At 41.6% G+C, this 23,930-nt stretch overlaps 1 protein-coding gene across 5 annotated transcripts in view; it reads right to left on the reverse strand.

The window, feature by feature from the left end:
* LOC127419532 (vasopressin V2 receptor-like) overlaps positions 1 to 23,930 on the reverse strand; it is an 81,114-nt gene that overhangs the window by 19,333 nt on the left and 37,851 nt on the right. The window contains exons 1-5 of one of the 5 annotated variants that reach the window (XM_051661006.1): positions 23,364 to 23,682; positions 22,798 to 22,852; positions 10,164 to 10,528; positions 9,309 to 9,554; positions 4,650 to 4,796 (exon numbers count right to left, since the gene is read on the reverse strand). The exons of the other annotated variants lie outside the window; for them this stretch is intronic. Coding sequence (XP_051516966.1) covers positions 4,650 to 4,796; positions 9,309 to 9,554; positions 10,164 to 10,526 — 756 coding nt within the window. The 5' untranslated portion in view covers positions 10,527 to 10,528; positions 22,798 to 22,852; positions 23,364 to 23,682. Of the gene's footprint in view, positions 1 to 4,649; positions 4,797 to 9,308; positions 9,555 to 10,163; positions 10,529 to 22,797; positions 22,853 to 23,363; positions 23,683 to 23,930 lie in introns of those variants that run through there. 5 annotated transcript variants of the gene reach the window in all.

A 23,930-nucleotide genomic window follows, 5' to 3' on the forward strand; every position in this document is an offset into this window, starting at 1 on the left:
CACTAAAGAAAACATGTCCACCCATCTTCCAAAATTTTTCAGCTTCCTGCGGGGAAAGATGTGTTTCTTGAAGAAACACTATATCATATTTCTTACGTTTAAGAAAAGAAATAACCTTCTTCCTTCTTTTTATGGGGTGCCCCATCCCATTTACATTCCATGTGGAGAGAGATAGTACACTCATATTAACAACTGACATATAATAAAAATAAAATAAAAAAATAAACTGTGTCAAAAACAAAATTATTCAGACCACATTTCCCATTAGTGAAACAATCAAACCCTGAACTTCCCCCCGAACAAAACAAACAGAAAAAAGAAAAACGTGCACATTAACCCCGCGCACGAAAGCGCCAACCGGCAACAATCCCTTTAAATTCAAAAGGTCCATGAACGCCCACGAGCCCCCACGACAACTTTGCCATCGGATTGCTCAATTTTGCCTCACAAATTTGAGGCAAAATTACATAACAGAAAATACTTTGTAAAATAAACCCAGCCAATAGGAAGAATGAACACAAAAAATGTGTAGATTAATTCACAGAACTGTCTTTTGTGGTGTGATCTTCCACAAAACAAATTCCAGCTGATATAAAACTGTTCAGATTCCTCGGACAGACAAACAAATTTTCAGTGAGCCAGCTGTTATGAGTTCAGCGGATGACGTAATCATTCAATGTCCCATAAAAAAACTCAAAACAAACTACAGCCAGCAGGAGGAATAAGCACGAAGAACGAACAGATTAATCCACAGCTGTTCCAAAGGAGTGTTATTCAATTGAACAAGCTCCAGCCGCTAGGCGGAGCCAACACAAAAAGAAACAAAACCGGCATCCCGGTTCCCCGGGTGATCGAGTCAATTCACTCGGAGGCCTGTAAACGTACAGTATATACCATGACTTAAACAATCCGTCAACTTTATAAAAGACATCCTTTGTGTGAGCATGTAGATATTTTGCGGTCATCCATAGTGTTTATTCTCAATCTGTCCAGGAACTTCAATGCAAAAGTAATCTTCCGTCAATGCAAAAGTTTCTTTAAGGAAAAGTGTTATTCACAAAACAAGCTCCAGCCGCACGGCGGAGCCAACGCAAAAAAAAACAAAATGTCGTCCAGCTTCCTCAAGAGTAAGTACAGCGAGTCGACCCACTCACATGAGAAACATCCAATGGTTTACTCAGCCATTTATTCTATAAAAGGCATTACCTTATTGGGACATATAAATACTTTGCGACCGACCTTCTTTTCTATTCTCAGTTTGGCTGGAAACATCAGAGCAAATGAGATCTTTCGCTGATGTAAGAGTTTTTTACTTTCCTTGAACCGATCGCATTTCTCTCTTGTCGAACTTGCAAAGTCCGGGAACAAAAAAATATTATGGTTCTTCCAAGAAAGCTTCACTTTGCTCCTCGCCTGGCGCAACACAAGATCTTTATCGGATGATCTCAGAAATCTGGCCAGGATTGATCGAGGCCTATCTCCCTCAGCAAATCTGTGAGCTGGGACGCTGTGAGATCGCTCGATTTCCAGTTTGTGGCCTGATATGTCGAGCAGACTTGGGAAAAACTAATCTAGGAATTTCACCATATCTCTGCCCTCCTCATGCTCAGGAATTCCAACAATTCGAACATTATTCCTGCAGCTTCTATTCTCAAGATCTTCAAGCTTTTCAAGGAGATGTTCCAAATCAACTTTGGTCACGGGTGGATTAGCAGTTAATTCCCTCTCCGAAGATTCCAGAAAACTGATTTGTTTTTCAACATCAGTCACTCTTGTAACTAACTCAGAGAATTTTATTTCCATTGCCGTAATCGATCGACCTACTACAGCAAGATCCTCCAAGTCAGCAAGAATCTTCGTCAGCATCACCAACATGTTGGACAACTGACACTGGATTCCTTCTCCCACCGCCCCATCCAAATCGAGTTCCCGGTCCACAGGCCTGTCGGGGCTTTCATCCTGAACACGTAAGTGTCTTTTAATGTCTCCAGAGCCCAAGGATTTTGACATCTTTGCCATGTTTTCATCAAAGAGAAAATGTGTAACTGGGTGTATCAAATTTCACCAGAATGTATCATGAAAATAATTAAAAATTTAGCAAAGTGCGCAGAGCTCGTCGCTCACACGTCTGCTCCTTGCATGGCGTCACGTGACCCCCTATTAAATAAAATTTTTAACTGCACAGTGCACATTCGTTTTGATTATGATACAGAAAATTCATGACTTAAAAGTTAGATATTTACTATCTAAGTATTTAGCATATACTGAAATATATACAGCTCTGGAAAAAATTAAGTTTCTCTGGATTTACTATTTATAGGTATGTATTTGAGTAAAATGAACATTTTTGTTTAATTCTATAAAGTACTGTGGCAGCGGGGGCGTGGTCAAGCATCCGTCCGGAGAGAGAGAGAAAGTGGTAAGGGCGCTTGCACCTGAGCTAGATTATGTCTAACACCTGTCTCTAATTACAGTGAGCATGGGGAGAGCGGCATAAAAGAGCCACACCGCCAGCAGATGAGAGAGAGAGCCTGGGTCCCCAAAGTTATTACTGTGAAGCTGATTATATTTGTGACGCTGAAGAGATTATTATTGTGAAGCTGAGAATTTATTATTGTGAAGCTGAAGAGATCAGTGTGGTCATTAAAAGCCTTACCTGTGAGTGGAGCAACCTGCCTCCCATGTCCTCCTTAATGACTGTCGCTACAAGTACTGACAACATTTCTCCCAAATTCCAAATACTATAAAATTGTCATTTAGAGAATTTATTTGCAGAAAATGACAACTGGTCAAAATAACAAAAAAAGTAGTGTTTTCAGTGTGATGCAGTGTTTTCAGACTTCGAATAATGCAAAGAAAACAAGTTCATATTCATTTTTAAACAACACAATACTAATGTTTTAATTTAGGAAGAGTTCAGAAATCAATATTTGGTGGAATAACCCTGATTTTCAATCACAGCTTTCATGTGTCTTGGCATGCTCTCTACCAGTCTTTCACATTGCTGTTGAGTGACTTTATGCCATTCCTGGTGCAAAATTTCAAGCAGCTCGGCTTTGTTTGATGGATTTTGGCCATCCATCTTCCTCTTGATAACATTCCAGAAGTTTTCAATGGGTTCAGGTCTGGAGATTGGGCTGGCCATGACAGGGTCTTGATCCGGTGGTCCTCCATCCACACCTTGATTGACCTGGCTGTGTGACATAGAACATTGTCCTGCTGGAAAATCCAATCCTCAGAGTTGGGGAACATTGTCGGAGCAGTAGGAAGCAAGTTTTCTTCCAGGAAAACCTTGTGCATGGCTTGATTCATGCATTCTTCACAAAGACGAATCTGCCCAATTCCAGCCTTGCTGAAGTACCCCCAGATTATCACCGATTCTCGAAATTATCCTTTAGCACTGAGCAAATTTAAATCTTCTTGAAACTTCCTTGTCTTAATTGTTTAGTGTTTTACAAGTATAGGAACTACAACATACGGGAGAGCAAAATAAATGATCAATCACATTTTAATTAAGTCCATTTCCATAACACATTTTGATCTAATAATTAAGTATTTTATTATTATTATTATTAAATTATAGCAATTTCTATGTAATTCTTGCTTTGTAATTCAAAAAATATGAATACGTTTTTTTTATTAATTATATTATTACCATATTCATTGTAATGGTTTATAAATAGACCACTGAAAAGCCCATATCTGTCGACCACTTATTTGAATAGACTATTAGAGGAGCTCATCCCACTGTGGTGTTTCTCTGAATCTCAGAAACATGTTGAATACAGTTTTTCAGCTCACCACTCTTAAAACTCGTCCTCTAGAAGACAAGCATCTAGATATTCACAGACTTTTTGGCCTCTCGCCTCTCAGTTTCTGCTGGTATCTTTTTGCTGGTATGCTTTTTGCATACCGGTATGCAGTACATAAAATTGTGGTTCATGGATTTTGAGCGCAGCAGAGGGAACATCACCTCGACACTGAAAACGCATTCATGGCCATACGCTACAATCTGAGCTCTTAAGAATTTGCAATAGCAAAGTAGACAAGATTAATTGTACTATTTGTTGGCCTAATACATTGACTCATTGTGCATGTTTTTATTTCAATGCTCTTAATAGGCATCACATTTGCAGATTTTTTAGCTCCCTCAAGCACCCCTGTAGAACCGGGCCTGGCTTTCAGAGGTACAGTATCTGCAGTTGGAAATAGGAGGATTATCCTAAATTGCGTCTCTGATTTTTGTAAGAAAAGAGTTACTGTCACGCCAAGCAAAAAAGGGCACTTTGATGGATATATTTTTCATTATATAAGCCCAACAGAGAAGGTATTTTCAGGTTTAAATTATTTCAAATATTCAGACACTGAACGAATAGGAAGCATAACCTCAAGATTGTCCTCTGATAAATGCTGTGATGATGCATGTTGCAATTATAAAATAAATTTTTTGCAGAATTAAAAGCCAAGGAACCATGCAAAAAGGAAATCCAAGACAGTAAAGATGCAGGCCTACTATTGCAATCGGCAGACGGAACTAACAGACAGAACTTCCAACTAGAGTCTTCAATAATGCCAAAGCAAACTGAATTCCATAAGAAACAAAAGAGACTTGTTACATCAGAGATGGAATCCACAGACACCAGCAGTACCTGACAGATGGTGATGATCAAGGTAGGAAGCACAAACACAGATAGAGTCATCCAGGTGACATAAGCCTTCAGTCCCCAGGGCTCAGCAAAGCGCCCCCAACACTCGAACACTCCTGGGGCAACCTCTGACCTGGAGAAAATAAACACCTGTGGAGAAGACAGCATGGGATAGGAAACACAGTATCAGTAAAATCAGCAATATAAAAAAGGAATGAATACATCTTGACGACAGTGGCATGTGATTCTGTGAAGATTTGTAACTCCATTATCCTCGTGAGACCCCGCATCCAATTGCATGGACATTATGTTTTGGCTTTGCTTTAGGCTATGCTTAATTACATTTTTTAAATCCAACTGATCTCAGTTCAGTAGACTCTAGGCTGTCATTAAAGGGTTAAACTTTTAGCGCATCGAGTCATGTGAGAAAACAACAAGGTGCCAATCTCAGCCGAGTTTGTCTTTTGGAGAAATGGCAACAAAGCTACATCTGGTAAAAAGCCAGCTTAAGTTTTCACATTAAAACATGTTTGAGTCAAAAGAGTAGAGTAGTTCCATCCGATTTGCAATTTTAAAAAGTGCATTGATTTATCGCAAAATGGCATGCTGTTAAACAAAATGTCCACATACGTATGTGGACAATATGACTAATTTTCCATAAAAATCTTACATTAACTGTGCATTATCACATTGAGAATCAATGGACGTATCCAAAAGCTGGAAAATGTTGCTTTCAGAGAATGTATATGGAGTTAGGTTGAAAATAAGGTACATTTCAAACTGTTCTGAGACCAGTGAAGACAGACAGCACACTGGAGGTTCAGTCATTCACTCACTGTTCTTGGCTGGATAACTTTATTAGCTTTAAAAAAGTATTAATGTATTATACAGTGAAGACCAGAAGTAGTTTTATTTAGCATTTCATTCTGAATCCATTACTGAAATACTTGATACTGCTGTTAATATAATTTAAAGCGGGGGCCTGGGTAGCTCAGCAATTATTGGCGCTGACTACCACCCCTGGAGTCACGAGTTCGAGTGACTCCAGCCAGGTCTCCTAAGCAACCAAATTGGCCTGGTTGCTTGGGAGGGTAGAGTCACATGCGGAAACCTCTTCGTGGTTGCGATTAGTGGTTCTCGCTCTCAATGGGGCACGTGGTAATTTGTTTGTGTCCCGCGGAGAATAGCATGAGCTTCCACATACGGTGTCTCCACAGTGTCATGTACAATGAGCCACGTGATAAGATGCACGGATTGACTGTCTCAGAAGCGGAGGCAACTGAGATTTGTCCTCCGACACCCAGATTGAGTAACTGCACCACCTCGAGGACCTACTGAGTAGTGGGAATTGGGCATTCCAAATTGAGAGAAAAGCTGTTAACAAAACCACTGTTTTCTTAATTTTGTATTTTTTCTTTTATTACTTTTAATTTATTTCTATTCATTGCTCTATTTTTATTTTATTACTGACTGTTTAGTAGTCTTGAATAATTATTTCAGTACAATTCTTACATAACAAAATAGTTTGTGTTATTATTTGTTGTGATAATCTGGTATCAAGAATTATCAAATTTCACTAACAACTACAGAAATGTTGGTATTGTGACAATGTATATATATTGTGTATGGTAGATCTTGTCATTAACATGACAAAGTAGATCTCATTCCATAGAAGTGTGAGCACCCCTGCTGTAGATAATGGAATGAACTACATGGAGATGGTGGCTTTTCTTTCTTTGACTACCCTACGCAACATAATATAACTATGACAATAGCCTCCTCCCCTACCCAGTGCAGTTTACATTTCTGTTGCAGAGAATCGAGTTGATTGCATAAGTGTACTTTCAGCAGTGCTGTTTCTATGGATATGGGGGCCATAAGCAAAATCCTACTTGGAGGCCACCTGCAATAATATTATTTACAAATTGGACATTGGGGAGTCCAGCAATACGACCTACAGTTGTGCTCAAAAGTTTGCATACCCTGGCAGAAATTGTGAAATTATGGCATTGATTTTGAAAATATAAGTCTTTTATTTAAGGATAGTGATCATATGAAGCCATTTATCATCACATAGTTGTTTGGCTCCTTTTTAAATCATAATGATAACAGAAATCACCCAGATGGCCCTGATCAAAAGTTTACATACCCTTGAATGTTTGGCCTTGTTACAGACACACAAGGTGACACACACAGGTTTAAATGGCAATTAAAGCTTAATTTCCCACACCTGTGGCTTTTTAAATTGCAATTAGAGCCTGTGTATAAATAGTCAATGAGTTTGTTAGCTCTCACGTGGATGCACTGAGCAGGCTAGATACTGAGCCATGGGGAGCAGAAAAGAACTGTCAAAAGACCTGCGTAACAAGGTAATGGAACTTTATAAAGATGAAAAAGGATATAAAAAGATATCCAAAGCCTTGAAAATGCCAGTCAGTACTGTTCAATCACTTATTAAGAAGTGGAAAATTCGGGGATCTCTTGATACCAAGCCAAGGTCAGGTAGACCAAGAAAGATTTCAGCCACAGCTGCCAGAAACATTGTTCGGGATACACAGAAAAACCCACAGGTAACCTCAGGAGAAATACAGGCTGCTCTGGAAAAAGATGGTGTGATTGTTTCAAGGAGCACAATACGACGATACTTGATCAAAAATTAGCTGCATGGTCAAGTTGCCAGAAAGAAGCCAATGCCACAAAAACACCCTGTTACAATATGCCTGACAACACCTTGACACACCTCACAGCTTCTGGCACACTGTAATTTGAAGTGACGAGACCAAAATAGAGCTTTATGGTCACAACCATAAGCGCTATGTTTGGAGAGGGGTCAACAAGGCCTATAGTGAAAAGAATACCATCCCCACTGTGAAGCATGGTGGTGGCTCACTGATGTTTTGGGGGTGAGTGAGCTCTAAAGGCAGGGGCCTTTATATTATCTTGTGAAAATTGATGGCAAGATGAATGCAGCATGCTATCAGAAAATACTGGCAGACAATTTGCATTCTTCTCCATGAAAGCTGTGCATGGAAGCTCTTGGATTTTCCAGCACAACAATGACCCTAAGCACAAGGCCTAGTTGACCCTCCAGTGGTTACAGCAGAAAAAGTTGAAGGTTCTGGAGTGGCCATCACAGTTTCCTGACCTTAATATAATCGAGCCACTCTGGGGAGATCTCAAACGTGCAGTTTATGCAAGACGACCAAAGACTTTGCATGACCTGGAGGCATTTTGCCAGGACGAATGGGCAGCTATACCACCAGCAAGAATTTAGGGCCTCATAGACAACTATTACATAAGACTGCACGCTGTCATTGATGCAGATGCAGACTTTTGAACAGGAGTCATTTCATTTTTGTCATTGTTGCCATGTTTTGTTTTATGATTGTGCCATTCTGTTATAACCTACAGTTGAATATGAATCCCATAAGAAATAAAAGAAATGTGTTTTGCCTGCTCACTCATGTTTTCTTTAAAAATGGTACATATATTACCAATTCTTCAAGGGTATGCAAACTTTTGAGCACAACTGTACATTAAGCAAATGCCAGTTTTCCCCATTCTCCAACATCCTTTAATATAAATACTAAAACAAAAATAAAAACTAAATGTACTGAAAAACTAAAACTAAACTAAAACTAACAAAAAAACTAACAAACAAAATGAAAACTAAATTGGAGTGAAAAACTGAAAATTAAATAGAAATAATAACTAAATTAAAAATTCAAAACTATTGTAACCTTGGTTTGGACCACTCAGCATGTTCGGAAGACATGGGACAATGATAATCAGTACATAGATTCAGAATTTTATAATGCAACATTTTATTTTAACATGGTTGGCCGTGATTGGATGATGCTGGCCATTACTTTTAATCAGAATTATGAATTCAGCCTTATGGAATATCAGCTGTAATGTCTATAACATCTCAAAAACATGAATAACCAACACTCCTGGATACATAATACACTATTTGATGAAAAAATGACTATATATATATCTTTAAATTACTTAAATTTTTCACAACTTAGTCCTGCTGTCCCCATATGTGGACATCGATTTTTCAGAAAACTCTTTTTTTTTTTTGGCTTGTTTATTAGGTGCTACTAGTTACAAATCAAAAAGGGAAGGGAAAAATGCACACAGCAGTCACGCAGGGGTCTCAGTAGGTTAAACTTAAGCCTCAACCATTAAAGGAGTATTCAATGAAAGAAAATTCTTTAAAAAAGTTAAAATAAAACCCAGTTCCCAGCCCATTTCACTTCTGTAATTTGACATACATGTATTTCTGATTGACACAGTATATTAAACAGGAAAAATATAGGATAGGACTTGATTTTACTGAGAGGGAACGAATAAATTGTGAAAAGTAGGTGTTCCAAACCAGAATTAATCCAGATCTAAATGTGACTTTTCAAGGCCTAAATTGCTTTTTGGCTTTTGTTTAACATTATCCAATAGCCCGCACTTTTAAACATTGATGTCAGGGTTAAAGGAAATTTGTTTAAGGGGAAGAGTAAGTTATTACATTTTGATTTAAGATTACGAAGACAAAAAATATTTGGAATAATGTGCATTGATGTATTTCTCACAATATGACCAGGTACATGCATTAAGAAAGTCAGTTTTGATCTCATGTTTATTCTACCCTCTGATGTGTACCTGTGGCACACTAAGAACAAGCGCTAGCCCCCAGGCCACCATGATGGGCTTATTCCAGCGTGAAATGGCCCCTCCTTTGTAAGCCTGCAGAGGGCAGCAGATGGCATTATGGCGGTCCACTGTCATTGCAACAATCATGTAAGAGGATGCAAACATTCCCACAATCTGGAGGTATTTCACTGAGCGGCACAGTACATCAGGACCTTGAAATCTCTCTGTGATATCCCATACAAGCTGAGGGAGGACCTGCAAAATGGTATATTATATTGCTGTTGACAGGCATTACACTATTTTGAATACTATGATGGATTGCAGTGTTGCCAGATCATGCTACAAAAACAAGCAAACTGGGCCGATAAAACAAGCCCACAATAAGTGACTAGCCTCAATAAAATAAGTCTTAATAAGTGACAAAATAATAATAAGCATAAAAAAGGGGTTGATGTCCGCACATTGAAGTTAAAGCTCCAAACATTATTACAAAAATGCAAAGTTTCAATCAGTTTTGTTTTGTTTTTTGTTCTGCACCTGAGCCCAACTTGGGTTTTGGATGTGCACACCTTGACAATTTTTTCTACAAAATAATAATAAGCACCCCCCCCCCCCCACCCCCTTTTTTTTTTTTTTTTTCTTACTGTAGAAGCCAAGCACTAGCAAGCCCAAATACGTGACTGTAGTCTGGAAATAATCTAAAAAATAAAAAAAAATGCACAACTTTACTCTTTTTATCTATAAGTGACTTCATGAAAAAGAAGCTCAAAGTTGCTTATGATAAGCAAACATGGCAACACTGATGAATTGTCACATAGAAGGCATGATACAATGATACGCTTTAAGTTGTGTTGTGAAGCTCACCTGAAAAAATGCCACCACAAGGTCTGCCACACACAGATTAACCATGAATAGGTGCATGGGTGCATTATATTTGCGTCTCCTTAGCAGAACCCATAGTACAAAACTGTTCCCAAGTGTCGTGAGAGCAAGAACTAGACCCAGAACTCCAATCTCTGCATGAGCAAGAGCCATGTCCCGTTGTCTTGGCAGAGTAGGTGGCAGAGTCGGGTTTATTGAGCTGTTCTGAGATACCAACCAAAAGTATGACCCTGCTCTGAAAGTACTGTTGAATCCAGCATGCCCAGAGGATGAAGAGGAGGTGAAGTTGGTCCATCCAACAGCTTCATGGACAGATCTACCTCCCTTCCCTGAAAAGGTCTCCATGCCTGCAAGAATAGCATGATTTCAAAAAGGTGGGCTGATATAGATCACTGGTTCTCAACTGGTTTTGCTTCAAGACCCACATTTTACATTCATCATCATGTGGCCATTGTAAATCATTGTCATATAAAAAGTAAACAAAATTATAATTAAAATCAAATATGCATGAAACCAGTGGCAGCCCGTGCATTTTAAGTCTAGGCCTTCAGTGCGATTCATGCCATTAAGAAAACACAGTTTCACATTGAACAAGACATTATAGATTAAATTATATTTGGCTTTTAATTTAAATGAATATAAAAGTTTTTTAATTAAAAAAAAAACCTTTTAAACAAATATATAGATTTTTATACTGCCTGTATGTTCTTACTGTGAACCTGTACATATTAAATTACACATTATATTCAGTTATGTATATTTTTTTTTCATGGCAGCAGCTGTGTTTCTTGTTGTGTAAATGTTTAAATTCTTCATATTTTCATAATAATCTCTTGATCTTCAGTGGAGACATAAATCACGCTGAATGTTTTGTGATAAGTAAATCACACCGACTATCTTTAAGCTTCAGCCATTGGCTGTTCTTGGCAAACATCACTCATTCATGTGCACAAGCTTCAGTGTTAACCACGAACTCAGGATCAAAAGGAGTTAACAGAGAACATTTGTGGTGAGCATCTTGAGATGGCCAGAACTGATCTAAACTGGTTTGGCTCTATCTGGTTTTGTCAACTTGAAACTTACTCTGAAACTCTGAGTTTGTTCAACTAGCTTTGTGCTACAGGCCACTGATCTGCACCAAAATCATTGCATAAAGAATGTAAGAAATGTACATGGCTGTAAAGTTTCCTGTGTTGTTGTGCCGGTTGTGTGGGTCTCGCTGTAGCTGACCTCTTCGACGTGCTACTATGACGCAAAATGTTAACCGGAAAACATCTACGTCACTTCCTCAGTTGACGTCCTTTGTTCCCCTATTCAGTTGCAGATAGTGTCATGTATACTTGGACAGATAAATTAATACTGTAGCTCGATAATGCAAAAACACGTGGAAGTTCGATTATAACTGCACATGTAAACGTACTAACTGATCATTAACCCCAGTTAATCCTGTTTTATGAGTTGATCCACTGTTACCACTCAGTTGGTTTAACAATTTCACAGACTCACAAAAAGCAAGCAAACAAATCTGGTTCCTCTTCCACTGGTTCCTCTTTGATTTGTTTAAATTCCCAAGGAAACAGTTCATTTTTTTAGATTGACCAGTAAGCCTTTTTCCTACTATCCCTGATACAGACCCTCTCTTTTTTGTTTTCTTTTCCATATTTTCCCTGACTTGATTTGACTCCTACTATCCCGCCCAGCTTAGTCCACCACCTTCACTCCACATTAATCTCTCCCTCAACCCTTATTGACTTCATATATTTCTGCCCTGTGTTTTTCCATTGCTCATTCTTTTACTGTTTTCTATTGCTTCTGTCCTTCTGTTATCAATTGCTCCTTGATCCTAATAAAATGTGGTTTATTTTCTTGGCCTTGCAAATAAATAATTCAAACAAAAAATATCAGTTGCACATATGAAACTGACAGTTTGAGAAAGAGTAGTAGCATTGAGCTTTGACCTAGTAAAATAAACAGTGAGGAAGAGGAGGGAGGGTGAGCAATAGGAGCAATCAGGCCATGAGATGAGAACTCACACAGAATAAAAATGTGCAACGACTGCCTAAATATGAGAATGACAAGAAAGGGTGCTTTAAGTAGAAAATTCCAGGCCTGAGAGCAATTACATTTGTGATTTGTCAAAGGTGTTATGCTTGTATCCAGTGATGCATGACATTTTGCACATACTGTCTCTCCCTTACTTTCTCCTTTTCTTATTCTTTCTCTCCGACTTGCGAGGCTACACATATCTCTGTGTGTAATTATGTGGGCTTTTGTGTTGGTACAATATCTTCAACTATCTTTTTTGGGCAGGATCAGGTTCACTACCCAGCCATGAGTAAAATAAGAAACATAACACCAAGTAACCTCAAGACATCATATGAAGGTCATACATGTCAGTGATTCCTGACCAGGGCATCCCAGGAGGTACCTGGTTTTAGGATTAAAAAAAAAAAAAAAAAATTATTATTATTTATTACAACCTATAAAGCAGAAATTATGCCTTATAAAATAGATTATAACTACTTAAATGGATAGTTCTCCCAAAAATTCTGTCATCATTTAATCACCCTAATGTTGTTCTATACCCGCAGTAATTTCTTCCATAGAACACAAAAGGGAAAGGAAGTATGAAAAGTGGTACAGTATGTCAGTGTCAGTCACCATTTACTAAAAAAGCATCTTTCTTCATGCATTGAAAGTTTATGGTGACTGAGGCTGTCATTCTGCCTCACATCTTTGTGATCCACAGAAGAAAGTAAATAATATCCCTTTTAAAAACAACTAATATAGCTACTAATAAATTAAATGGCAAATAATGATTACTCCCAGGATTAAGTTCCTTTTTAAGGAAATTAAACAAAATTATGTGTGTAATATCAATATGTAAGTTAAAAAAATGTACGTGGAGATAAAGTGAGAATAAAGTGTTTGTGCTGCTTGGTAAGTCTGTTTTGCAGCCACCATATGAACTGTTTTTGTTTGTTTAAAAGTGACTAATTATATTAATGATAATGCTAAATGATGTGCTGTATAATATGTGTTAAATGGAACAAATTTCTGTTTTGTTGTCTATGATGAGGTACTTGAGAATTATTAATGTAACTAAGGGGCTGTATAAGACAAATAAAAAAAAAAGGTTGGAAAACACTGACATGCACCAACTCATAAATACTACATCTACAACTTTCTATACTACATTCTATATCAGCAAATATAGACCTGTGATTGTGAAAATAGCGTAACTCTTAAGCTGTTTACAGAATGAGTTTTTTATGATGTCGTTTGGTGCGTGGCTTTCCAGGTCCAGTCATAAATAATGCAACTGTCCCTGTCACACCAGTCTTTGAGGTCATCCCCTAATGCAGCTGATGCATGAGCTGTACAATTTACCCTTGCTTTGTCATTTTCTACCTTTCCTTGAACCCGTTCCTCTGAGGAATGCACTGTTGACCTATAGGCCAAATATGGCTGATGATACAGAAAGGCACTTTGCTTTTGCAAGCTACTTTAATGCAGAACACTTGAAATTGTTTTAAACATGGTTTATACAGCAAAGGTATTTGTGTGAGGATGTACTCGGACACTTCACCCAGGTTGCTCCAGTGGGGTTGGCCATGAAATAAGTGTGCTGCTGTGAGTTTCTTTGTAGAAGAAGCATCTGCTGAATGACAAATAATCAAGTCTGGTTTATGCTGTAATTTAGAGTATGAAGGGAACATGTAGTAAAGGAAAATAATTTTGATATTGAAAGCATGGTATATGATTAGTCCATGGAGCCATTATCTTAAGTACTGTATTATTTTCTTTTTACTTTGAATTGTAAATTGGTGTAAACTTTTTTTGTTTTGTTTTATTAGTTTATAGAATCCACTCAATGTAACAAAGTATTGATGATAATTTTAAGTGATCTCAAATATTTGCAGTAACAGTTACAATAACCAAGACTATAAAAATGTTTTTTTCTTCTGAACTTATTCACATGCCCCAAAAGAGTCCAAAATAATATCATTTTTGTTAAAAAAAATTTTAAAAAAGCATTTATTGTATTTATACTATTATTATTTTTTCACTCAACGATTAAAAGTCCGTCTAATTTGGTGTATTTTGTAGTCATCTAAAAACAAAACTTTTCATTAGAAAAACTAAAACTAAAAGCTACTTTAATGTCTAATTCCATCCTGTCTGCCTGTTCCCAAAAAACATGTTTAAAGCAGGTATTCAGAGTATGTTTTCCTTTGGCATGTTTTTTCCTTACTTCTAAGCTCTGAGTGATTAATGAAAGTCTGACGCCTAACAAGAGATTATATAACATCCATTTCTCCCCCCGTGACTTTTGCAACATCTCTTTTCATTCTATTAAGCGAATAAAGGCTGAATACTGGAGAATGATTATTTAGGAGGGGAAAAGATCAGAACAGTCATCTATAATCTACTAAACTTTCCTTTTATTGTTGCTACACAATTTTCTGTGTTCCCAAGACATTTCTGACTACCAAACTGTCGTGTGTTTTTAAAAAAAAAAATTTATTCATGTTTTTCATGTCTTTTATTTTGAAATTTCTAGTTCCTGTTTCATGTCATGTGGTTCCCTTGTCATGTGATTTCATGTTTCCCTCCATGTTCTTGTGTCTTGTTTTTCATTGGTTGATTGTCTTGTTATCTTGTTTAGAGTTCTTTGTGTTTATTGGTTATCTTTATCATATGTTCTCCCATGTCTGTCACTCACTCGACGTTGTATCGATGTAGTGACACTAGGGGTTCGAGCTTGAGAGCTCCAATCATGTTTGCTTAAAATAGAAAAGGCCAATGAGAATTGGCGAGTGGAATTTGCATGCCACTCTCCGCCCCGGACATACGGGTATAAAAGGAGATGGCGTGCATCACTCATTCAGATGTTTTCGTTGGAGCCGAATACTTGTGTGTTTGTCCTCTCACCTCTTGCTACGCTGCTGAATTTTTTATGGTGCATATCAGCGGTCACCCTCGCACGGTCGAGTGTGGTGCTTCCCCTGGGTGCTTCGGCAGCCTGAGTCTGCGGGTGCTAAAAGAGTATATTCAAAAGAGTATATTTTCTCTAAAAGAGCGCGTGCAAACGCTTGGTGTCTTTTTAAAGATGTCCTTCCGCGTTTGTGCTACTGGATGTGGCCGTTATCACTCCCCTCCGGATACCCATGAAATCTGGGGCACCAGCATGCCGAGGCAGCTTTCGTGGAAGGGTTGTGTTCTCATTGCGAGAACATGCCCATGAGAACGTTGCGGTCATGGCTCACTTCCTTCTTCATGAAGCAAGGAGCCACCGTGGCTGCTCCCCAACCCGGTCTGTCCTGGGCTGACGCTCAGCCAGCCGGGTCGGCAAGCACCGCAGGCGATCTGGATGTCGACACGGGAGCGTTTCTGCCGGCTCAGCCCCCGCGGACCTCCCATCCCCCAGCACGCTCGTTCTGTCCGGATGAGCTGTCGAGTGATGCAGGCGGTCTGCCTCAGGGCAGGTTTAATTTGTCATTCATGGCTCGCGACGAGGATTAGCTTTCGGTCTCAGCATCGGAGGGTGGGCTTCTGCTATCGGAAGCAGACGAATCTTCTGAGCTCCCGCCCACGGGCGGTAGAGCACAGGATGAGGCGGATGCTGAGATGGCAGTCGTGCTTACCCGGGTGGCTGCGAACATCGTGCTGAAGTGGAACCCTCCACCCTGCCCTGAGCGTTTGCGGCTGGATGATTGGTTTCTTGGCTCAGAGCGCAACTCGCGGCTGTGCCCAGCCCCGGTGCCTTTCTTCCTGGAAGTGCATGAGGAGCTAACAAAGTCGTGGAAGGCACCTTTTACTGCCCGTACACGCTTCACGGGCTCATCCACTCTGACTACCCTTGACGGCGGAGCAGCTAAGGGATATGTTGGGCTTCCCCAGGTAGAGCGAGCTGTAGCGGTGCATTTATGCCCACAGGGTGCAGCCACCTGGCATGACCAACCAAGGTTCCTTTCCAAGGCCTGAAAGTTCTGTGCCTCTTTAATGATGAAGGTTTACAACGCCGCGGGTCAGGCCGCTTCCGCCCTGCATGCTATGGCCATCCTGCAGGTCCACCAGGCCAAGGTGCTGAAAGATCCGCACGAGGGTAAGACCGACCCAGGGCTGATGCAGGAACTGCGCACTGCGACCGACCTCACCTTACATGCGATGAAGGTCACAGTGCGCGCCCTGGGCCGGACGATGTCCACTCTTGTGGTCCAAGAACATCACCTGTGGCTCAACCTTGCGGAGATACGTGACGCTGAGAAAGTCCACTTTTTTGATGCGCCCATCTCCCAAGGGGGGCTTTTTGGTGACACTGTCGAGGATTTTGCCCATCAGTTCTCGACGGTGAAGAAGCAGACCGAGGCAATTAAACACATCCTGCCACAGTGTGACCTGGCCGCCTTTAGGCCACCGAGGTCCCGCACCCCGTCTGCTTTTCGCCAGAGCTGTTCCCCTGTGGTGCCGGCCCCAGCTCCTGTACCATCGGAGCCCGCACGCCGGCCTCAGTGAAAAAGATCCTCCCCGGGAAGTTGGCTCCACCTGCCCGTCAGCTGGCCCCCAAGAATTGCAGATGGGCTTTGAGGCAGTCCTGACATGGGCCGCCCAGGGATGAGGCAACTTCTCCTGACCGGTCTGGCCCAGGGCATCTCTCCAGCCCCACCATCGCCCCGGGGCCAGCGCGTGGTGAGTATTACATAACAGAGTGCCCTCTGGGCCTCGGCACCCACATGGTCAATAAAAGAGCAGTTTCCTCATTCCCTGGACCAGCGCACTCGCAACAGCCAGGCGCTGGAAGTCTTTCCGGCCAATCAGGCGAACACGAGTACCTCCCGTTCCCTCGTTCTCTGTCGAGAGACAGCCGGTGAACAGGTAAGTGTGCTGGTCTCTGGGACTGCTCACCCACCCCAGTCACCGCCCACCATTGCAGGCTTACGGAGCAGCACGTCCCCCCTGGGCTGTCTTCCAGGTGGGGCGCCTGCTCTGCCTTGCCACAAACCACCCTGTCGGGCACGGTAAGTCCAGTCGTCCCCCTGCTGCCGCTGTTGCGGAGGCTGGAGGCCTGGTTAGCGCTCTCCAGCCCCTTGCAGTGGCTCATCAGGACGATTCACCTTGGCTACGCAATCCAGTTTGCCAGATGCCTGCCCTGGTTCAGTGGCATCCTCCTTATGGTGCAGGGCGAGGGTGCCTCCATCCTCCGGGCGATAGAGCCCGTCCCCATAGCCGAGTTGCGCAAGGGCTTCTACAGCCCTTATTTTATCGTGCCCAAGAGAGGGGGAGGGTTCTACCCAATCTTGGACCTGCGTGCCCTGAACAAGGCCTTACACAGGCTTCCATTCAGGATGATAACGCAGAAGTGCATCCTGGTGTCAATACAACATCAGGATTGGTTTGCGGCCATCGACCTGAAGGACGCGTACTTTCATGTATCGATCCTTCCTCGACACAGACCCTTTCTTCAGTTTGCCTTCGAGGGACGAGCATACCAGTACAATGTCCTCCCCTTCAGTCTGTCCTTGTCTCCTCGTGTCTTTACCAAGGTTGCAGAGGCTGCCCTGGCCCCGCTGAGGAAGCATAAGCATTCTCAATTATCTCGATGACTGGCTAATCCTAGCTCACTCGTGAGATATATTGTGTGCGCACAGGGATCTTGTGCTTCAGCATCTCTTTTCTTGGTATGGAGTTGGTCTCGGTCATGGGTTGATGCATATGAGACCGCTTCAGCACTGGCTACAGACTCGAGTCCCGAGGTGCGCATCATGCCACAGTGCCATCAGACGTTCAGCCCTTGGTCGGACCTTGCGTTTCTACGGGCAGGTGTTCCCCTAGAGCAGGTCTCAAGGCACGTCGTGGTCATGATGGAAGCCTCGAACTTGGGCTTTGGTGCCGTGTGCAGTGGGCAGGCAGTGTCAGGTCTCTGGATGGGACCCCGACTCCAATAGCACATCAACTGCTTGGAGTTGCTGGTGGTATTGCTTGCCCTGAGGAGGCTCCGGCCATTGATTCAGGGCAAGCATGTGTTGGTCCGAACCGATAACACAGTGATCGTGGCGTACATAAACCACCAAGGCGGCGTACGCTCGCGTCACATGTCACAACTCACCCGCCGCCTCCTCCTCTGGAGTCAGCAGACCTTGAAGACTCTGCCAGCCACTCTCCTTGGGTGTCCTCAACCGTGCAGAGGACGCCTTCTCATGGCAGATAACGCTTTGTGGGGATTGGAGACTCCACCCCCACATAGTCCAGCTGATTTGGGAGAGATTTGGGGAGGCACAGGTAGACCTGTTCGCCTCCCAAGACTCCTCTCACTGCCCCCTGTGGTACTCCCTGTCCGAGGCCCCCCTTGGCAAGGATGCCTTGGTGTACAGCAGGCCTCGGGGGTTACGCAAGTATGCGTTTCCTCCTATGAGCCTCATTGCACAGACTCTTTGCAAAGTCAGGGAGGACGAGCAGCAATTCCTGTTCATTGCACCGTACTGGCCCAACCGGACTTGGTTCTCGGATCTGGTGCTCCTGACAGTAGCACCTCCCTGGCGCATTCCCCTGAGGTAGGACCTTCTCACTCAGGGACAAGGCACACTCCAGCACCCATGGCTGGACCTCTGGAATCTCCACATCTGGCTCCTGGATGGCAGGTCTTCCGCCAGCAGTGGTAGACACGATCACTCAGGCCTGGGCCTCCTCTACGAGGCGGCTGTATGCCTTGAAGTGGTGTCTTTTCGCTAACTGGTGTTCTTCCCGTGGGGAAGACCCACAGAGATGCGCCGTCGGGTCTGTGCTGTCTTTCCTTCAGGAAGGGCTGGAGAGACGGCTGTCTCCCTCTACCCTGAAAGTGTATGTGGCTGCCATAGCAGCTCACCATGATACACTGGACAGGAAACCCTCACAACAGCGCAACCTGATCAACAGATTCCTCAAAGGCGCGAGGAGGTTGAATTCTCCTAGACCGCGCCTGATCCCCTCTTGGGATCTCTCTGTGGTCCTACCTGCCCTACAGAGATCCCCCTTTGAGCCCCTGGAGCAGGCCGAGCTCAGCATTCTGTCCCTGAAGACAGCCCTCCTGGTGGTGCTCACTTCCATCAAGAGGGTGGGGGACCTGCAGGCGCTCTTTGTTACCAGCAAATGCCTGGAGTTCGGGCCGACTCACTCTCACGTGATCTTGAGACCCCGACCCGGTTACGTGCCCACTCCTTTTCAATATATCGACCTCGCCCTGCAAATTATTGGTTCCACATTCACTGTTGGGGAGGCGGATGCCGAGCCAGAGTTCCATGACATTGCTGCCGAGCCAGAGTTCCATGGCATGGCTACCGAGCCAGAGTTCAACACCATGGCCGGCGAGCCAGAGTTCCACGGCATGGCCACCGAGTCAGAGTTCCTGACCCTCAGAGCCCTGGACTCCACCTTGGTTCTCCGAGCCCTCAGTCTCACCTTGGCTCTATGTCCCTTTGGCTCCACCGTGGTCCTTCGGCCAAGCGGCTTCCCCGGGCTCCCTTGTCCCTCCAGCTCCACCTTGGTCAGTCGGTCACCAGGCTCCACCTGAGCTCTCCAATCCCACAGCTATGCTTTTTCAATCTGAGCCTGTGGCTTCACCGGGGACCTCCTTCCCTACGGCTCTGCCTTGGTCCTCAGTCCCACTGGCTCCGCCTCTGTCCTCCAATCCCCCAGCTCCACCTCAGTCCTCCGAGCCTTGGGCGCTACCTCGGTTCTCCGAACCTCCGGCTCCACCATGGTCCTTCAAGTGGTTGGCTACTCTCTGGGCACCAAGTTCCATGGTGTCGCCCTTCAAGTCTCTCACAGCTCCGCCTTCCATGGCTCCACACCTCAAATCTCTCAAGGCTCTGCCCCTCGAGTCTCTCATGGCTCCACCTTCCACAGATGTTGCCCTGATCCAATGCTCCACGCCTTGTCCTGCCAAGCCACGCTTCAAGACCCCCCCCCCCCCCAGCTCCCTACAGAACTTTGAGTTTATGCCATGTTTTATGTGTTGGTTCATGTTTTGGGGCATCGGGAGCTGCCCCTTAGTGGGGGGGGGGGGGTATGTCATGTGTATTTTATTGATTCATGTTTTTCATGTCTTTTATTTTGAAATTTCTAGTTCCTGTTTCATGTCATGTGGTTCCCTTGTCATGTGATTTCATGATTCCCTCCATGTTCTTGTGTCTTGTTTTTCATTGGTTGATTGACTTGTTATCTTGTTTAGTGTTCTTTGTGTTTATTGGTTATCTTTGTCATGTGTTCTCCCATGTCATGTATTTAACACTCATGTTTTCCATGGTCCATGGTCAGGTATTATTGAATGTAACTGGTTGTGTATTCAAGTTTATGTCAAGTCAAGTTAAAGTCAAGTTCATGTTTTTTGTTTACATTTGTAGTTAGGGTTTTGGATTTCACTTTTGTTAATAAATTTGCGCTTGGGTTCTTTACTTCATCATCATCGCCTTCGTCATTGCCAGCGCCAGCAACAAACATTACACAAACATAATCTCAAATTAATTGTATCCGGAAATGAAATGGACTTCCAGTGATTGGTCTACATTTCAGATGCTATGGCAAATACGGTCATAATTATTGCTCAAGATGGTGATTGTCAAGAAAACAGGATCGGTTGCATAACAGTTGGATGCATCATTAAAAATTTAATTTCTTTCCAAATCTCGTCTCATTAGTTTTAGCCTCCAATGGGCTTATGCAAATTCATTTTCACTGTCATGGATGCCTGCCATGGTACTAAGACTGAAAAAGGATATTGTGACTTAATTCCGTAGTATTTAGCATTATTATTATTTTTTTTTATAATTTCAATAATAAATGGTCTCAGCAAAAAAAAAAAAAAAAAAAAAAAAACTCCTTATGGCCTCTATATGACCTCGTGTCCAAAACCTCTGTGTTGGATTTCAACAGCTTCACATACCTGATAAGAATAGTATAAACACATTCAGTGTTGCAAATATAACTGACTGAAAATAATGTTGAGGACCCACCTGCAGGATTGAAGTTTTCTCAGAAAGATAATAGGGGACATAATAAGTTATTATAATAAAATAATACCGCTTTTGGTCTTTGTCTTCATTACCTGCTTACCTGGCGGTGTTCTCAGCGTGGTTGCTGCGGACGGCTGAATATCTGACAGAGAGATTTCATGGCATGGTGGCTGTCGTGTGTGTTCCCATTTGCCATTTGAGGTCTTGGAGTTTGCACTCACCTTGGCTCTGTGGCATGCGAGATGTGGGGTGACACGGGTTGCTTGGTGCCCCATTCCATGCGGAACTACCTTGGACATGCCATTTTTCCTTTACTGTTCATTCTGTCTGTACTGTCATGTCAGATACGTGCAGATTAACAGAATAGTTTCACTCCGGACTATATGATTGACACTGGCTCTCTTGTTTTGTGGTGTTTGATGTATTTACTGTGTTGCAGAGTTGTTTGGTTTTGTTTTGATGTATATGCTTGTTGTTTGTGAAGTGCTTTGAGCATTGGAGAAGCGCTATATAAATTAAACTTATTATTATTATTATTATTATTATTATTATTATTATTATTAAAAGGCTGGGGAGAGGAGCAATGAGTGAGTAGGTCAAATGTTTGTGAAAATATTAAAAGGGGGTCCCTGCAAATACTGAGGACATGTGATTTTGTAAATAAACTCTGGCATCAAGTCACAATCTTTATCTAAAAGTAAAAAGCATTATTTTTTTATAAGGTGGCTGACCTCGAGGCAAAAGCCCCTTTCTTTTCAGTGTTATTTACATGATTTTTACAATTTTAAATAAAAGCATTATTAAACATGGAAATGAATTACTGTATGTGGGCCCTATGTTGAAAAATAGCAATTAATTAATTTTCAGAGGTACCTTTATATACTTAAAATACTCACTGTTTCAAAGGAATAGCCACAAGATGTAAACAATATGTGTGTTAACATGATTTGAGTGTGAGGCAATTGCTTTTCTGTGTAAAGATATTTCCAAATTTACAACTTTGTTGCTATGACGATGTAATGCTGTAAACCATGTAATCCAAATAAACAAGGATTTAAACAACTTTACAGCTCAAATAATACACAAGTTTTAAAAGAAGAATTTCTTTAGTAAGTGCTTTTTTAAAATTATAAGCTTCACATTTCTGCCTTTAACCCTTCCAAAAATTGCCCCCATTTACTTTCATTGTACGTGCCTCACTGTAACCTTAATTTTTCCTTCTTTTTTTAAAGAATAAGAGGGACAGTTGGAATAATTTGTTGTGGTAATCAACATTATGCCACAAATACTGTCAATTGAGCTTAATTTGTACTGAACGTGGAATATTTCTTTAAAGCGGTAAGCTGATGATGGGGCATTTTTACATACAGAGTCTAGACAGTGACTACATCACAGCTGTGCATGTGTGGAACTCATTAATATTGCACTAAACGTCAAAGTAGTTGTGCTTTGTTTTCACAGACTGAAGCAGTCACTCACAAACTAGTATATTCTTGTTTATTGAGAAAGTAGGTGTATCTGTAGATTTGATAAAATTTGTCAATTATTTAGCTTAACTTTGTGTGCGTTTGTGTGAATCTGTGTGCATTCATGCATGTGTAATGACAGATATTTATATCTCTTACCTCTTTCAACACATGGTTCTCACTCTATGAGTAGTTCCCTCTTTATTGTGTTGCTCTAAAATATAAATACGTCAGACAAAAAGTAATTAAAATAAAAATTACAATGTTACATTAACAACATCTAACATGATATTTTAAGTGCTTTTTGAGTCCTACTCACTAAAAAATTAAAAATAAAAAAAAAAAAACATTTGTCAACTGAACTAAAACTACAGGCCTGTCAGTGTTGCAGATACCTTTTTCTGCATTTGGTAGACGTGTTAAAGCAAAGTGAAAGCAACTTACTGTGTAATCAGGTTTAAATTTTATAAATACATCTATTACTTGGGAATCAAACCTATGTTCCATTTGCACATCAAGAACACTAATTCACATTTTAATAGACTCTCGCAGTGTTCACCACCATACAAAAGACTAACTTGTCATTTATAGTATAACAAATAAATGAAAATGCTTTCTGCACTTCTGCAGACATACACTTTAGCATAAGACAACAAATATGTAGAAAGCACATTTCATTGTAACATCAACTTTCATTTCAAACTTTTTTTGTAATATCAACTTACATTCGCAAACTTACTCTGATATCTGCACAGCTGTAATCCACGTGTTTTCTGAAGAGCCTCACTCAATTCTCCAGAGCTCAAACTCAAACTTGTATTGATTAGTTGACATAACAGCTACAGCTAATGAATAGTGACCCTAAGTTATTTCTTCACCCTATGACATGTGCGTGTTCAGTTTTGCAGCACTTCAGTTTTACAGCTTTCATCCACGTCCATGTACGTATGAATTCAGAGCTTTGCTGCTTGGAGTAGCCCAAATAGAGCCATGCAATTTATTCCAAAAAAATGTCCCACCATTCCTGAGACTCTGCGTGTGTGAGCTTTAATTTCCCACTGTACATGATCACCAGTGCGCTGATGGCGCTGAATTTGAGTCTTGTTTAGTTTGAACATATCTCTTACATTCATTCTCTCTCTCACTCTTTCTCCCTCCCCCTCCCTTTTCCAATCCCTCTCCCCTTAACTCAGGTCTCTTGTGTTGTAGAATCAAGGGAGGAGCCAGTGGAGTAATGTGAGGTGTTCCTATACATATAGCTCCACTGTGACACAAAGAATAGATAGATGATT

The sequence above is a fragment of the Myxocyprinus asiaticus genome, chromosome 28 (genome assembly GCF_019703515.2).
Source record: "Myxocyprinus asiaticus isolate MX2 ecotype Aquarium Trade chromosome 28, UBuf_Myxa_2, whole genome shotgun sequence".
Classification (NCBI taxonomy): domain Eukaryota; kingdom Metazoa; phylum Chordata; class Actinopteri; order Cypriniformes; family Catostomidae; genus Myxocyprinus; species Myxocyprinus asiaticus.